This window comes from Lipotes vexillifer, unplaced genomic scaffold (genome assembly GCF_000442215.2).
Source record: "Lipotes vexillifer unplaced genomic scaffold, Lipotes_vexillifer_v1.1 scaffold585, whole genome shotgun sequence".
Classification (NCBI taxonomy): domain Eukaryota; kingdom Metazoa; phylum Chordata; class Mammalia; order Artiodactyla; family Lipotidae; genus Lipotes; species Lipotes vexillifer.
The window spans coordinates 1061572-1079635 of record NW_006793006.1 but is presented as its reverse complement, the minus strand read 5'-3'; the positions used below and the strand labels follow the sequence as shown (position 1 = coordinate 1079635).

Here is an 18064-nt window from a genome sequence, read left to right as displayed (position 1 = left end):
TCTTCTCCTCACTTCCAAATTCTGGTTAAAGAACCAAAAAAGTAATATGAACTTTAAATAATTAGATGTGTATACCTCCTAGAGGGAGGAGGAGGGACCATACTTTTTTAACCTAGACATCAGTGGAAGATAGTTGAAGAAGTGAAGAGGAAATCTATATCCTGTGTTAAAATTTCCAGATGCTTAACTTTCTCAGTAAAATAACGATGACGATTCTTAAAAAAGAAACAAAACAACCTCACCTCCAAAAAGAAAATCATGCTGCTTCTAAATAACTTATGACTAATTAAAAATGAGTAGCAAAATAAGTTGTAATGCTTGCTGATTCCAGGTTTTACCAAATGCAGAATTAAATTTTGAGTGCCTGTGACTTAAATAGCTGTATAAAAACCTGCATAACTGGCACATACAAGTGTATTCGTATAGCGTTTTTTCTTTAGTACTTTTGAGTGAAATTTTCATTGAACCTTTTCCTAATAACAATGTGGAAAGAAGGAATTTTTAGGTTTTATATTTTTATATTTTATTAGGCTCTTTTTGTGAAGTTTCGTATTCCGATAGTGTTGTGGATTACTCAGATAATCTACAGTCTGCAGTTCCTCAAGTAATCTACAGTTGGATGAATATGAAATATAATTATTTTGGCCCATCTCTTTAAATAGATCTGATAATAATATAAAATATTATTTTATAATAAAGATAGCAAGTAGTGCATGGAAATCACAAACTAAATTTTAGCATCTTTCTCCTTAGCCTTACTACAGAGAAGCCAAACAATTTAACAAGACTACCTTCTTTGGATAGATCATGCCTAATTTTTCTTCTCAGTTTAAAACACTCCCTTCATTGTTTAACACCTCATCGCAGCTGACATCTCCCCTGCAGCTTGTGTCAGCTGGAGGCTTTGCTATGTAATTAATGCATAATTGAAACCTCCTCCACACAATTATAGTACTGGCTGTAACCCATAGCTCATGTTGGCATAGATTCTGTTTGGTTTCATGTAAAATTGAGGATTCTTCAGTTTTCTAGCCCTTCAATTAAGTAAATGAAATGAAATAAAATAAAACCTGCCTTCACCTTTAACATTTTAAATAACAAAATTAAGGTTGTATCATGGAAATATGAAAAAGCGCATTTTACATTTTTAAACATGATCTTGAGAGAAGTTTCACTGGGACCATAAGTTTATTTAAAATAAACTGATTGGATGGCACTTGTGACTCTGGCCACGATGGTCCTCTCACAGGGCAGAGTTCCAAAGAGGAAAGATTGCACGGAGAAAGCGCTCCAGAGATAGGCAAAGGGTTCCCCTTGCATTAGTCAAATAATGTTCAGCACACACATGTGAGGGAACCACTTAAGGCCTGGGGAAGAGCAGGCAGAATGGTTACTGGAGCTTATACTGGACCATAAATAGTTCGTGTTCCCTGCTGCCACATGCAGTGCAGAATGATTCAACCACTCTGGAAAACCATAGAGGAGTTAATTTTTTTCTTATTACATTGAAGGTATTATTGCACTACCTTCTAGCTTCCTTTGTTGATGATGAGAGGTCAGCTGTGGTAATCAGTCCTTTGAAAGAAATCTGCTTTATCTTATTATTTTAAAGATCATTTTAAATTTGTTTATCTGCTGTACCTAGGTGTAGATTTCTTATATATCCCACCTTGGGATTCAGAATTGAATCTATGGATTTGTGCTTTTCATCAGTTTGGGAAGTCTTGGCTCTTATCTCTTTATATATTACCTGTGTGTTCTCCCTTCATCTCCCCTTTTTTCTTTCTTTCTGGGATTTAAATGAGACATACTTTAAGACTTTCTCATTTCATCATCCATGTCTCTTAAACAGTTCTACTTTCCATCTGTTGCTCTGTCACCTGCATTCTTGATCATTTCTGTAGGTATAACTTGTAGTTTGTTTCTTTGGCCGTCCCCTAGTCTAGTCATTCCATTTTAAAATTCAGATATCTTATTTTTTCTATTTTAGTGGTCCTGTTTAGTTCTTTTTCAAATCTTTGGTCTCTCTCTCTTTTTTTAAAATAATTTCTTTTTCCCTGTACGTATTTGTAGGCTTGTTTTACAGGTTTGGTCTTTGATAGCTGCATCACTGGAAGTCCTTACTAATCATTTTCTTTTGATTATTGTTTCATTCATTATACCTCATTTCCTTGTGTGTTTAGTTTTGTTTTTTTTTACTATTCATTTAATGGTTTTCATTTAGTAATTTCTGTTCATTTTCCTTGGAATTTTTTTCTTGTGGAAATTCTTTGAGTTCCAGAATGAAGGTTTGTGTTTGTGTCTGCTAAGCACCGGGGAGCATAGCCAATCTAACATTGCTTTAAGTTAAATTCTCAGTTTGAGGTTTAACATTCAGAAATTATTGTTAATTCTCCCCCCCACCCCAATTTCAACTTTTTTTATTTAGGAGAAAGGAACTATATATATATTTTTTAAGATTGTTTTTCTTTTGATGTGGACCATTTTTAAAGTCTTTATTGAATTTGTTACAGTATTGCTTCTGTTTTATGTTTTGGTTTTTTGGCCCTGAGGCATGTGGGATCTTAGCTCTCCAACCAGGGACCAAACCTGCAACCCCTGCATTGGAAGGTGAAGTCTTAACCACCGCTGGACCACCAGGGAATTCCCAAAAACTATATTTTTAGTCTGTGAAATATCCATAAAATCGTTCTGTTTTTCAAAATAACGTAAACTTAAAATCTGGAACTTAACCTCGGTATATCAACTCATTTGCATTTTATACTAAGAAAATTATTTTACTAGAACAGTTCTTGTTTAAACAGTAATGACTTTAATCATATCACCCATACTCCTTCACCCTCATAGAATACAAAGTGGAATAAATAAATTGCAAATACTGGATGAGTCAGTGGATATCAAAATATTTCTCCAGATCACAAATATCCATCCAATCAGTTGTGTATCATTGCTGGTTGTATTCATTAGAGCACTTTTTGTTGTAAGTATTAAAAACCAACTCAAAGTAGCCTTATCAAAAAATAATTTATTAGCTCAATATAACTAGTCCTAGCTTCTGACACAGCTGGACTCAGTGCTAAATGAAGTGATCAGGATTTAGTCTCTCTGTCTCTTAAGCAGGTTCTCCTGCTCCAGGGGCAAAGATGACCATCAGAAACTCCAGGTTACCAAAAATTCCAGGATTAAGTCTTATCTGCCTGGTTTGTATAACACATTTATTTCTGAACCAGTCACTGTGGTCAGGGTTGTTAACTCTTGCTTTAAATCCAAGTGAGGTCCAATTTGCAATTCCGAGATTTGATTATTCTTGCACTTGTCAGGGTGTTGGTTAGGGCTGGGGTGGACATGGGGGGCAGGAAAACGGGTGGGCAGTGGGTTTATTTCTAGTTTACATTATTTATATTATACTGAACTTAACCCCCAGAGTCCTAGCTTTATGAAAGAAGGAACTTCTGTTAGATTCTCTACCTTGAGCAGAATATGGGCCTTGTTTCCTCTTCCAGGAGTCTAGTGAAATACAGTGTCAATAAAAGACAAAGCTTAAGTTTAATTAGTTTGCCAGTGCCTTCTGTGGATGGAAAGAAGTCTGCAGTGTTATTCTAACCTCTTTGAGTTCCCTACTTTACTCAGTCTTTGGCCCAAGAGTTCTTTACTTCTTGCTAGCTAGCTCAGAGATGCCTTTAGAATGTTCTTCATACTTTATCCCACTTTGGAAAACTTTCTGACAGTTTCTTTTAAAGTTAAACATACCCAGTGATCCAGCAGTTCCACTCACAGGTATTTATATATGAGAAGTGAAAACATGCGTCCACAAGAAGACTTATACCAGAGTATTTATAGTAGTTTTATTTGTAATAACCACAATTTTGGAACCACCCAAATGTACCACAGGAGAATGTATAAACAAATTGTGGCATATTCATACAATAGAATCTTATTCAGCAGTAAAAAAGAATTCATTGGTAGTTCACTACCAATATGCCCCTCAGCATGGATGAATATCAGAAACATTAAATTGAATGAAAGAAGCTGGGCAAAGAAGAGTACAATTCTGTACGATTCTGCATATATGAATTCGTAGGACAGGCAAAACTCGTCTGTGGTGATGGAAAGCAGAATTGTATGATTTCCTGTTGCGGGAGGAGGATGGGGATTTACTGAAAGGTACAGGAGGAAATTTTTCTGATCTCTTGCACATGTTCTGTATCCTGATGGGAGTGGTGGTTACCATGTGGAAAGGGGTGTTTGCTGACGCTCCTGGGTAGACTGAGTCACCTGGCTTGCCACGTCAGCTCCATTTCAAGTGACCTTTGATTTATAGTAAAATTTCCCTCTTACTAGCATTTGAGAAATCAAGGATTAGTGTGGTTGTTTATATAATCTTGAGGAATACAAATGCTAGATGAAGGAATATAAATTGGGTGTCTGTGTGTGAGGCTGACACACACGCATACTGACTTCTGGCCTAAGTGAGCTTGAATTCTACTTGGCATGGGAAGTAAAGACCCATACTCTTCAAGCATTATGATCTGTACATGCAGAGTGGGTTTATATCAAAAAATAATGTTTTTGGTTTAAAACTATCATTATTTAAAAAATCATTTCAAAATACGATTTCTTTTTAACGATTCATGTGGAATCATTTCTGTTTTTTGAAAGGTTTGTCCCATCAGATGAAAAGAAGAAACAAGGCTGCCAACGAGAAAATGAAACTCTAATACAGAGAAGAAAAGACCAGATGCAACCAGGAGGCACTGCAATTAGTGTCACAGTTCCTTACAGAGTAGTAGACCAGCCCCTTAAACTAATGCCTCAAGACTGGTAAATTAATCTGTATTTTTCGCATAGTCATTAATTTTTTGTGTAATGAACAAGTATCAAATTTTATCATGAGTTCTAGATAGAACCTATCCTTGAAACCTGTGTTAGTGTCTAATTTGGTCATCAGTAATGTTAACATTCTAGTAATACCTAAGTAATATATTTTGGATGTCTAAACTTTAGTTTGCTTATAAGAAGAAGCACAAACTTCTGGAAAACTTGGAGAGTAAAAATTCTTTCCACTTGTCCATTTATTCTGGATCAGCTTTTAGAACAAAATTTTCAAATAGACTAATGTTGTTTTAGAGAGCAGCCTATGTTTTAGATTTTTGATTTGGAGAATTCAAATTTTTTAGTAAGAAGTGATAAGTGAAAGCATTGTTACTTTTATTGTAAGGAAATAATTTAACAAAAATAATAACATCACCCCGGTTCAGCTCTTTTATTGCATTAAAATGTCCTTTAATAAAATATTAAGCTATTGGTTTGGCCAAAAAGTTCGTTCATGTTTTCCTGTAAGATGTTATGGAAAACCCAAACGAACTTTTTGGCCAACCCAATCTTTGTAATATAAAGTGTGTATAAATTCAGATACATGAATTACCTTAAATTGTTTAATTAATCTAAGCCAGAGTAAAAATACACATTCTAAGTGTGCATCTCTCTGATATAGAGAGTGTAACACATTGATGCATTAGCTGAAATTTACCTTTGAAGTACTCGTTAGTCTTCAGATGTTAGGAAGTCAAGCCATCGAGAATATTAGTATGTTAAAAATTTACTAAAGAATCAAGGGTTCTTGTATTAGAATTCTCCTTTAGTACCTAACAGAAATACTTTGAGTTATATATGAGGTCCTAGCCATTGGTGTCATAACCTAGGGATAACATTTTCCTTACCTTCTGTTCTCTGTTAATTGTCCTCTCAGGAGTTCACTGGGAATAGTATTTTTATTATCCAGCTCACCTGCTAACCCTATGAGACACACTAGGATCTAGGGGACCTCTGTCTAGCAAATCCTCTTTACTTTGGCAGGTACCTTGGACCTTCAACTATTGTATGGTGCAAGTTACATCATAAAATTAAGAGGCCATTTAATAGTGTGCTCCATTACCAAAGATGGTTTAGGCAGTATGGAGCATGTATATCGCATGAAGGAGGAACTTTTTAATTTAAGGTTTAATTATAGCCTTAGAGATTTTGAGCAGGTTAGGAATTTTAAGCTGTGGTTTTTCATAGTAACTTTGATCACTGCTGTAAGTCTTTAACTTGAATAGAAGGTAACTTTGGCTTAATAATCTGTTGGATGTACAGTCTCCATCTAATGCAGTGATTATCAAAGTGTGGTCTGTGGACCTCTGAGCATTCCCAGGACCCTTTCAGGGAGTTGTAAAGTCAAAACTGTTTCCATTGTAACACTGAGTTGGCTATTCATGTGATTTCTTAGCCCCCATACAGGACAAGAGCATAACCAGTGCACAAGATCAATCATTGATTTCCCTCCCTCTCTCCCACTCTGCTCTCTTCTCCACACTCCTCCCCTCCCTCCTTCTCTCTTCTGGCTAGTGAACTGTTCTCTAGTATGCTTGTGCATTTCTGTAAAATAGGGGTAATAATCGTTTACCTCACAGGGTTGTTTTGAAGGTTAAATGTGTTAACATAAGTAAACTACTTAGACCAGCACTGGCACATAGTAAATGCTCGTAGTAAATCTAATGAGTGTTAGTTATTATTGTTGATGTTATGATTTTGTTCCCTCCTCTTTAGTTGTAGGCTTATACTGTGTACGGCTTTTGTACTTATTATAATTTCTCAGTTTAATTAAATTTTCTGGAAGCTAATGAAAAATGAGGGCCTAGAAAGAGATTTGTGCTTTTTAGGAAAATGAAGTTGAATGGCTGGGAAAAACAAGTTGCTTTAGAAAAAACTTAGAGAATTTAGGGTGAGTGAAACAGCTGTAAAACAATTGAAAATGTTTAAAAGTTTAGGTGATTTCTGTACTCAGATTATTTTCCAGATAATCAGAAGAACTCAAAATAAGGCCTTTGAGTTTTATAAAATGGTTAGCAAATTATTATAATTTATAACATTTTTAATTAAAGTGAAATATTTAAGATGCATTTGAATTTTAAATGATTTTCTTTTAAAACTAACTTTTTCAATTAACAGATATACTACTGTTCCCTGTTGCATAAGCAAAATGGGCCCTTTAATTAATAGAAGGGGCAAAGATAAAAGGCTAAAAGGATCACGTATAGGACTGTGCATGTAATTATGTTTAAATGACTTAGGTGTAAAAAACAACACATGGGAAATGTAGCAATCATTATGTACCCTAATGGTAACATTATAATGAAAAGTTATGGTAATGCAGTACTGTGTTTGCCTCACAGAAGTATTGAAAGGAGACTATTGCAGGCATAATGATGAGACTCTTTCCATAAGGATTATAGTAACCAAGAATATTTGAGATACTCAGCCTCCACTCTTCCCTTCCCTCTTTTCTATTTATAGGGACCGGGTTGTAGCAGTTTTTGTACAAGGTCCTGCATGGCAGTTCAAAGGTTGGCCGTGGCTTTTGCCTGATGGATCACCAGTCGACATATTTGCTAAAAGTAAGAGTCTCTTTATTTTTACTGCTTATCTAATATAGAAATGCTTTTGCTTTCCTTCCTTCCTTCCTTCCTTCCCTCTCTCCCTCCCTCCCACATGGCTCTGCACATGTGATGTGTATACCAGAAGATTCCTGTTAAGTACCACATATTTTAATTTTTAAGCACCTGTGAAATTTTTTTTTTTTTTTTTTTTTGCGGTACGCGGGCCTCTCACTGTTGTGGCCTCTCCCGTTGCGGAGCACAGGCTCCGGACGTGCAGGCTCAGTGGCCATGGCTCACGGGCCCAGCCACTCCGCGGCATGTGGGATCTTCCTGGACTGGGGCACAAACCCGTGTCCCCTGCATTGGCAGGCGGACACTCAACCACTGCGCCACCAGGGAAGCCCCTGTGAAATATTTTAAGGCCTTTTTGGAACATTAATATTTTCTGTGTACTTATCTCTAACAGTGAATTATTGCCTATCCCATAACATTAATAAATCATTAATATTGTTGCATGTCCCTACACTTATATTCACTTTGTTAGTCAGTTTTTAAATGGGTTGACTTTCGCCTGCTACTCCCACTATCTGGAGTGGTTGCTGCATGACTGGCCTTTTTCTGTTCATTTAGGTCTCAGCCAAGTAAGTACTCTGTCTTTAGGGAGCCCTTCTCTGACCACCCTGGAAGTAGCCGTTACTTCCTCCCAGTTACTGCAGTGGTAACACTCACTGTTGCTTGACATTATCTTATTTTCATATCTGTATTGTAAGTCTTGCCTGGCTAGAATGCCAGTTCCAGGATGGAAGCAGCCTTATCTGCCTCGTTCACTCTTGTATCATCAGCACAGAAGAGAGCATGGCGTTGGGAAGCATTCAGTAGCTACCTGTTAAATGGATAGATTTCATGTGTCTTATGTCTTTTATTGACCATATTTTGGTATGTATTGATATACCAAAAGTAGATGAATTTAAGCTTGTCTTTTTTTTTTTGTTTTGCGGTACGCGGGCCTCTCACTGTTGTGGCCTCTCCTGTTGCGGAGCACGGGCTCCGGACGCGCAGGCTCAGTGGCCATGGCTCACGGGGCCCAGCCGCTCCGCGGCATGTGGGATCTTCCCGGACCAGGGCACGAACCTGTGTCCCCTGCATCGGCAGGCAGACTCTCAACCACTGCGCCACCAGGGAAACCCTAAGCTTGTCTTTTTATTGGTAGGGATATTCTAATTATCATTTAATTTGAGTACCCATTTAACATTAGTAACATTAGTAAAATTACTTTTTAAAAAGCATCCTCATGAAACAGGTATGTTTGTTAGAAATAACAACTTTATTTATGAATGTAGATTATGCTACTGTGAAACCCAGCTTTTTTTTTTTTCTTAAATAAAGCAATTTTAGTTTTTGTTAGTGGTACCACCATTCTTCCAGGCTGGAAACTGCCCAGGCTTGAAAGCTTTTTTTTTTTTTTTTTTCTTGCGTTATGCGGGCCTCTCACTGTTGTGGCCTCTCCCATTTGCGGAGCACAGGCTCCGGACGCGCAGGCTCAGTGGCCATGGCTCACGGGCCCAGCCGCTCCGCGGCATGTGGGATCCTCCCGAAACGGGGCACGAACCCGCGTCTCCTGCATCGGCAGGCGGACTCTCAAGCACTGCGCCACCAGGGAAGCCCCCAGGCTTGAAAGCTTTTAATCGCTTATTCTCCTGCCTTCATTCAGTTTTAAAAATGAATTCTAATATGATGGTAGCTTTTTATGTTATTTCAGAAACCTGAGTAATGCACAGGTTTGATAAATAGAAGTCAAAGATGTAGAGAGAATGGGAGTTTTAATGAAAGCAAAATGTCAGTGAACACTAATTTTGTTGTCTTTCACCTACTTGCTTGCCTTATTGAATAATACTGTAATAAAAAATGATTAGAATGTCTTCAAGATATAAATGCTCTCTAAATTCATTGTTGTTTTGTTCAGATTGTTAGTCTTCAGAAATTTAGATAAGAACTTAGAGATTTTTTTAAAAGTTAACAATACTAATTTTCTTCCAAGAAGTATTCTTTCTCTTCAACCTTCCTTCTTTACTTATCAGCATTTACAATGAAAGTACTCTTGCCCCGTGCATCATAAAAGGAAACAAAACCCTTTCCTCTTACCTCACCTTTTCTTCTAGCTGGCTCTCCTTTCCTTTTACAGCCAAGCCTTTGAAAGAATTGTCTCTACTCACTCACTTTCTGTTTGATTCTCAGGCTACTGTAGTTGTGCTCTCTTGCTTGCCCACTAAACTGTTCCTGCCAGACTCACCAGTGACCCAAATATTGGATACTTTTGATCTCCTTATCAGAATTTTACTCTCGATCCATTTCCTCCTTTTTAAATGTTCTTTTCTGAGGGCTTGTTACATTTTCACAGACACTAGCTACTCTTCCTCTGGCTTTCAGTGACATATTTGTGTTCCCGCGTCTCTTCTCCTTTAATTACACATACTCTCTCAAGGAGATCTGATAGCTTTCAGTTACCATCTGTATCCTCTGTTTATAAAAGTTATGTCTCTGGCTTGATATTCTGGGTCTGCCTATCTCGCTGATGACCAGGTGACTCCTTGTGAAGTCCCATCGGTGTATCAGGGCTCAACCTGTTCCAAGCGGAATCTATTGTCTTATACCCTCTGTCATCCCCAAGCTGTTCTTTGCCTCAGTCAGTTTATTTTTAGTAATTTGCCTAAGCCAATTTAGAAATATGTTATCTCTTAGCTTTTAGCTGGTCTCCTTGTGTTTAACTCTTGACTCTTCTAGCTCCTCACCTTTTCCCCATAACCCACATAGAAAATGATAATCTCTATATAGCATAGGAGTAAACTGAGAGTACTTGGTAAAAAAAAATTTATATTTTCTTCATATTGCACAGTAAGAAAATACAAAGGTTTAGAAAAGATTTTAAATACTGAATTGTATAAAATTTCCAAATAAAATCTTTTCAAAATTATGAGAGATTTGAGCTTGTAACTGGATATAGCTTTTAACAAATTTATTTACTTATTTATTTTTGGCTGCATGGAGTCTTCATTGCTGCACGTGGGCTTTCTCTTGTGACGAGCGGGGGCTGCTCTTCATTGCGGTGCGCAGGCTTCTCATTGTGGTGGCTTCTTTTGTTGTGGAGCACCGGCTCTAGGCATGCGGGCTCAATAGTTGCGGCATGCGGGCTCTAGAGCGCAGGCTCAGTAGTTGTGGTGCACGGGCTTAGCTGCTCCGCGGCATGAGGGATCTTTCTGGACCAGAGCTTGAACCCGTATCCCCTGCACTGGCAGGTGGATTCTTAACCACTGCGCCACCAGGGAATTCCCCAAAATATTATTTCTTATGCTTGAAATGGTTACATACACTTGTTGATCAAGATTTTTAAATGATGATTTCTTCAGATTTTTTAGTTATCATTGTGAAAACTTTTTCATTTAATAATATTCTGTATTATGTTGTCCCTTTGTCATTTGACATGCCATCATTTATCTACCGAAATAACTATTTAAGAGCACCTTTCTATTTCTTTTCTTTCTTTGTTCCTACAAAAAAGCGTTGACAACATTCATGCACTTTGCAAAAAATGAACAATTCTGAATTGTGTGAAGTATTTTGCTTTAGTGTTCATTGTTTCCCCAGATAACTGGCTTCTTATAAGAAAAACTTTGTTTCCTCTATTTTTGCTGAGGGTTAAAAATTATGTCTTTTATGAGTAAGAAACACTGGACTTACTGGAATTCCTCCAGGGAATTCCCTAGACTGGAGGCTGAGTTCTTGCTGGGGTTGGTTACACCTGCACTGCCCAAAACAGAAGCCACCAGCCACATTTGGCTGGTCCAAATTGAAATGTTCTGTCAGTGTAAAATATACACCAGATCTCAGAGACTTATACAGGACAAAAATAAAATATCTCATCAATAATTTTATATTGATTACATGGTAAAATACATTTTAGATAAACTAGCTTAAATAAAATCTTAAAATTAAAAAAAAAGATGTTTTATGGTGTCTTGGTGTAAGTTTGCTTGCCACCATTGCTTCATGCTAATAACGTACTTTGTATGATGAGAGAAACCATATGTTTCCTCATTTGTGACTTAACCTTTTTGGACTCTGATATTGTTTTAATTTTAAAAAGTTGTGTATTCTATTGGAAAAATAAATACTGTGTAAACTAAATCTACTGAAATTAGTAAAGGGGATTATAGGCCTTTATATAAGGCTTTATTATTTATTTTTAATTAATTAATTAATTATGGCTGCATTGGGTCTTCATTGCGGTGCGTGGGCTTCTCATTGAGGTAGCTTCTCTTGTTGCGGAGCACAGGCTCTAGGTGCACAGGCTTCAGTAGTTGTGGCACGTGGGCTCAGTAGTTGTGAGTTGTGGGCTCTAGAGTGCAGGCTCAGTAGTTGTGGCAGGCTTAGTTGCTCCGCGGCACGTGGGATCTTTCCGCACCAGGGATCTTTCCGCACCAGGGCTTGAACCCGTGTCCCCTGCATTGGCAGGTGGATTCTTAACCACTGCACCACCAGGGAAGCCCTATATAAAGCTTTAGATAAGTCATTTTAAAACTTATAACTCGATGTATTTTTAAGAATGATTTTTAAAGCAAATCATACTGAGAACATTAGAAAAGAGAAACATGTAGTAAGCACAATAGAGAGTATTCAAATATTGACTTCATTTAATTTAAAAGTTTAAAGAAACTTAAAAAATATTTTTTACACATATAAATAATAATTATTTTGAAAGTGAGTTTTCTGAATCCATAACGGATAGTCCCTTTAAATGAATTGGTTTAAATTGATTAATTTGAATTAAATTCAAAATAAATAATGTGCTCAATGAGACCTTTATTTATGAAAGCAAATAATTTAGAAGTAATATTTATGTGTTTTTGAGGGGCACAAATGGTTTATTTTGTATTTCCATCAAGGAATTAGACCTTGATTAGTTAACATCAAAAACCAGTAAGTCTGCAAGCAGTATGGAACAAGCAATCTATAAATTAGCTACTTAAAAAAATTAACAATCATTTTCTCTTTAGAAACTCCTAATAGTAGATGATAATGGTGATAGTAATGATCATATCTTATATGTTAGAAAAAAAGTAAAAAATGGAAAGAAAAGGTAAACATCTTCCATGTACACAAGTAAAACTAACACTCCACTGATGATAAACTGATTGCAAATACAATAATAAACTGGTGAGGATGGTCCAGCGGGACGATCAAGGAAGAAGATTCAAAGTCAGTGTTTATGGTCACCCTTTAACGTCCGGCAGCAGACACTTGTTGGGAAGTTTAGTCCTAGAGTCTTTAATCTCCCCAGCAACCAGAGATAGCGTTTGAAAACGAAAATCAGATAATTTCACCTCCTTGCTCCAAACTGTCTAGTGGTTTACTATCACATTTGGAATAAAATTCAGATTTCTTATCATAGCTGAATAGGTTCTGCATATAGGACATTGCCTACAAAAGTTGTTCTTGTTTGTAGGGCATTCCAAGCTTCCTTCTGTCTAAGGGCCTTTGTATCAGCTGTTCTCTCTGCCTGAAATCCTCCTCTTCTAGATCTTTGCTAGACTCTCTTTTTATATCATGCAAATATCTACTTCCAGATAACCTTCTCCAGAGACCTTCCAGTTGTTTCTTCTTCCTTTTTCATTTCTCACCAGGTTCCATTAGTTCTCACTTGCTAATTATCTCTTGAAGCTTGTCATATGTGTATCTTCTCCCCAGTAGAGCAAATCTCTTTCTCCTCTAGATTACTATGCTGTATCATCAGTCTCTGCTGTACACTCTGCAGTGAATCCCTACATCTCTTAGGTAAAAATCCAAACTCCTGAATATGGCCTACAAGGCCAGCATTGCTCTGAACTTCTATGGTCTTAGCTTTTATTCATTCCCTGTGTTGTTTTTTTTTCCCCTACCTTACTTTGCATGATGCAATTTTGTTAAATTTCTTTAGTTCCTAGACTAAACCTTTTTCTCTTTGAGCATGTTCTTTTTGTTAACTGGATCACTTTTCTGTGTAATTCTGTGTAATTCTTACTCCACCCTGCCTATGTGTAAAGCCTTTTCTGAATCCCACGATGTGGGTAAGGTACTATTCTCTTGTGTTCCTATGATATTCTACTACCTTTATCATACTGTATGTGAGTAGTCTTTTTCTTCTTCTTATCCTTCACTGGATCATATGCATTTTATTTTACCTCATTTTTTATTTCAGTCCCCAGTGGCTGGCATGTATAAGCCTCAGTAAATTTTTGTTGAATGTTTTGGGAGATACTACAGTGCTCAGCCTCTATTTCAAAGATCACTTTGGTTATAATACAGTTTTGGTTGGTGGAAGAATGGTTGACTTTTTTTTTTTTTTAAGTTTTTTTGATTAATGTCTGTGTTTGGGTATTTTTATTCTTTTATAAAATATTTTTATAATTTTGGTTGCAGTTTGAATAAAGAGTATTATTTCTCCCCCCTGTAGTTAAAGCCTTCCATCTCAAATATGATGAAGTTCGTCTGGATCCAAACGTTCAGAAATGGGATGTAACAGTATTAGAACTCAGCTATCACAAACGTCATCTGGATAGACCAGTTTTCTTACGATTCTGGGAAACCCTGGATAGGTAATCCTGATCCTAAAATGCACTTAACTTCTGCCTTATTTTAGTAATTTTCCTGCCTCCTTATTGGATTTTAAGTTCCTTAAAGTTGTGAACTGTATCCCCCAAAGCCCCTTTAAAACATTGCCTAATTTGTTGTTGATCTAAAATAGATAATTAACCAATATCTTGGTTATACTGACTTGAACAAAGGGAGAAAGGGCTTATAGCTTGGTAGAAAGAGCACTAAGTCTGAGTCAGAAGACCTAGATTTTAGTCTTGATTTTGTGATTCGGCTCTAATGAACCATGTGACTTTTCTGAACCTTGTTTTCTGTCTGTCCAGGGAACTTGGACTAAGTAAGTGATCCCTTCGTTTTTTGCCAGCACCAAAAGGTCTCTGACTCTGGACTTGAGTTATGGGTAGCTGGCTGCTCATGAAAGGAGTTCAGTTTTTGAATATATCTTAATTACTAGTATAAATTGAGTTCTTAAAGACCTTTGCAATAATATCAGTTTTATAATTGGAAATTTAACAACAACATGTGATCACAATACCACTGAATCTGTGGTTCTCATTTCAGGTGCTCTGTAAAATCTGTAACTTTCTTGGTCTCTCACCGAATATTATGGGTTTCCTCAAAGTCATAGGTGATTGAGTTAACCCAGTGGTTATAACTGATAATATATTAAAGAGAATCATTTATTCTAGCCAGAAGCTCTTAGATTATAGAAATTATTAAGAGGAATGTTTTTTTCTGGCTTACTTCAGAAATTCTTATATTCCCAAAGGTTACAGTATCCATTTTTTAGAAAGCAAGACATCCTATTCCAGTGTTGATTTTAAGTTTTAAAAAATGTCAACTTATTTTTACATGTAATATTCTAAAAGTTCTAGAATTCTTATAATCATTATAACTTATTTAATATTATTTTTCAGGTACATGGTAAAGCACAAATCCCACTTGAGATTCTGAATTACTTGTTTTCCCACTTTTCTGGAAATCTGGATTAAGAAGCATGGATACACCGTGATCTAGAGACTGGGACTCAAGCTTTATGAATTTATCAGTGAAGAAGGTCACAGATCGAGCTTTTATAAAACCTTATTTGATGATTTATGCTTCGAAGGGTTGATGCCTGTCATATAAGCAAACTTTTTGGCTTACAACTATTTTTTTAATATTAGCCTTCTAGTCTGTAATGGAAATTGTATATTTTGATAGAATTTTTTTCTCCATTGGTTAAAGTAGCATTACTTAAAGTTTGTTTCTTTAGAAAATAAATACAGGTTACAAAAGTGTGTATATGTAGAGGTTATAAGGCTCTCTAAGCCATCTTCTGATTTTTCATTGCTCTATAATTCCTTTTATTGAGAATACTGTGTTATGAATGGTATTAATTTTAGTCTCTGGAACTTCCAAAACCAAGCAAAGGGATGTGACTATTTTGAATGAATCAAAATGTCAGCCTGTATGTGTACTATATCTGTACTTTCTCTTTATTTAAAAAGGAATAATGAAAAATCAAGAACAATTCATCACCTTTGGTTGAACTGTTCGGCTTTTCAAGACTTCTTTACTTACAATGAATACATTTAATGAATGTACATTCTTCTCACTGACTTTGGTAATTTTAAAACTTAGAATGATATATTTCTATCTGTGATATCTTTCCACTTGAAAAATCTCAAAACACAGATTAAAAACCTTATAGGCTATAGTACTTTTTATTTTGGGAGCCAGAGTATGATTTGGGGGAAAGAAATGTATTAGTCCTACTGCAGTGTAACTCTGTCTTTTCTCATAAGTCCACCTTTGATTCTTTGTATGGTATAGGATTTTGAGTCTTCTGTTTCTAGGCATGTTCTTATCTTCCATTATCTTTAAATATTGATAAACTCTCCCAGACACCAAAGAACATATTTGCTTAATTAAGTGTCTGAACAGAAACAAGATAAAAACACTGGTATTTTTATGTGCGTATTCAATATCGTATAAAATATAAAACCTATATTTTAACTTAGTAAAATATTTTACTACTTCTGTACGTTAGACAGAGTGTTGCATCCAAGGTAAAACGAATGAGCGTTTTTCTTGAGTCTTGATCCACCTTTTATTACTTAAAAGCAGCTTTTGGAACCTTTACTCCCCTAAAGAGTTTTTGCCACTAGAATTGTTGCTGATCATTCATCTTATGTCATTTCCCACCCCAGGAATCTCTCGTAGGTTCACATATTTTATGTATACATTTAGCTCCTTCTTATGTTAAGCTGACATTACCTAGCCTCATTTTGAAATTTAATGCTATCGTAAAAATGAGAAGCACTTAATATTTATTTTTTAAGTAACCAAAAAAGTCCATGCCAATAATGAACAGAAAAAGTCTTTATTCATATGGAATTCACTAGGTTCTTGAGGAAGAAAGCAGTCAGCGTTTTAAATTATTAGATTTTAGGATATTTATAAGGTTTGAACAGACTCTGCCCTCCACCCCTTTCTTCCCTTCTCTGCATCCTCTCTTCTTGAAAAGAAAACTCAAATTTGTTCACATTAGAATTTCTCAGCATATAAATCTGTTTTCAAAATAAATTGTGTTGTATAAACTTTCTCCGTGATGAAATAGTCAAGGACTAGAATCTGTAATATTTTAATGTAAGATTACTTGTTAAGACTACTACAAGTGGACATGAACTACCTTTCTATAAAGATTTTTAGTATTTATACTTATGTATGAAATTTATAGAGTGTGGTTAAAATTGGGAACATCTACTTTAAACAGGGTTTATTTTTCTATCTTGAATTTGCCTTACGTGTATTCAGAGGCTCTGGAAATAACATTAGGAAAAGTACAAATATGCTGTTTCATGTATTTGAAAATCAAACCCTTAGTATGTACTTTTTGTCTTTTTCTTTTCCTTTTTTTTTTTTTTTTGACCTTCATTCCCTTATTTAGGTCCATGTAATTCATTTTATAGCCATTAATTCTAAGGAAAAAAGCTTCCAGCCCATCACTCTTCATCCTCTCATGGCTCCAGGTCCTGTAGCGGCACCTGTCACAGTGCCTTGCACACAGTAGGCATTCAGTACATATTTATGTGCACGAATGAGTGATGGATTCTCAGTGTAACTGATTTATTACAAAAAAGTACTTTGACTCTACTTGGTCTTGGAGTTTAAAAATACAGAATTGTAATTGTAATTCCCTGTAGGGAATGAAGAGTCCTATGCAGATATTTTAATGGAAAGGAAGTATGCATTAGTAAGTTTGACTTACCCATAAGTAACTGGAGACACCCTTGTCTTGTCTCACCAGTAAAAGAAAGCACCTTTTCTTCATTCGTAGGACACCTTTTCTGAGTCAGGCAACAGTAAGAAGCTTGTGGGTTTCAGTCAGCAGCTCTCAACCCTGGCTGTACATTAGAATCATTTGGGGGCCTTTAAAAAATTCCATTGCCTGAATCCTGTTTCTGATTTAATTTGTATGGGATGAGACCTGTTCATCAGTATTTTTAAAAAGTTGTTCTTCAGGTATTTTATGTTGAGAAAGGATCGAAAATCACTGGCTCAATTTGTTACGAAAATAATGCCAGTATTAAATGTTGTGTCGTCTCCTCCTTTTTTTGTTTTCTGTGTTTTTTTTCTTTTGTAGCCACCTTTTGCACTAGACCATCCCCATTATTGGTGGTATTGGCCTATAGTTCCACAAGACAAATTCAAGTCTTATTTATTTAATATACGAATATTTTGCTGTTTAATATTTAAACAATGTTTAATATATTTCCTTATAAACTAGTATTATAGTTTATGGTTTGTTTCCCATGTGTCCATATCCTTTACTAACTTTTTTTTTAACAGCAGCGTGACAACAGTCCATACAGAAATAGCTAATTCATAATGAGGAAAATTCATAATTAATTTTTAAGGTAGAAGGAAATAAAGTATTAATTTCTTATCTGCCATGCAGAATTAGACAAATAGAATTTGCTTATGAAAGGAAAGAGGCATACTTTTTAATTGGTCTACACAGAAAAGTAAAAGTA

The 18064-nt window shown here is 35.9% G+C and overlaps 1 protein-coding gene across 1 annotated transcript in view; it reads left to right on the top strand.

Moving 5' to 3' along the window:
* CDC73 (cell division cycle 73) overlaps positions 1 to 15655 on the top strand; it is an 88779-nt gene extending 73124 nt beyond the window's left edge. The window contains exons 14-17 of the mRNA XM_007466195.1: positions 4660 to 4821; positions 7336 to 7436; positions 13906 to 14047; positions 14963 to 15655. Of these exons, the coding sequence (XP_007466257.1) occupies positions 4660 to 4821; positions 7336 to 7436; positions 13906 to 14047; positions 14963 to 14999 (442 nt within the window). The 3' untranslated portion in view covers positions 15000 to 15655. The remainder of the gene's footprint in view (positions 1 to 4659; positions 4822 to 7335; positions 7437 to 13905; positions 14048 to 14962) is intronic.
* The last annotated feature ends 2409 nt before the right edge of the window (positions 15656 to 18064 follow it).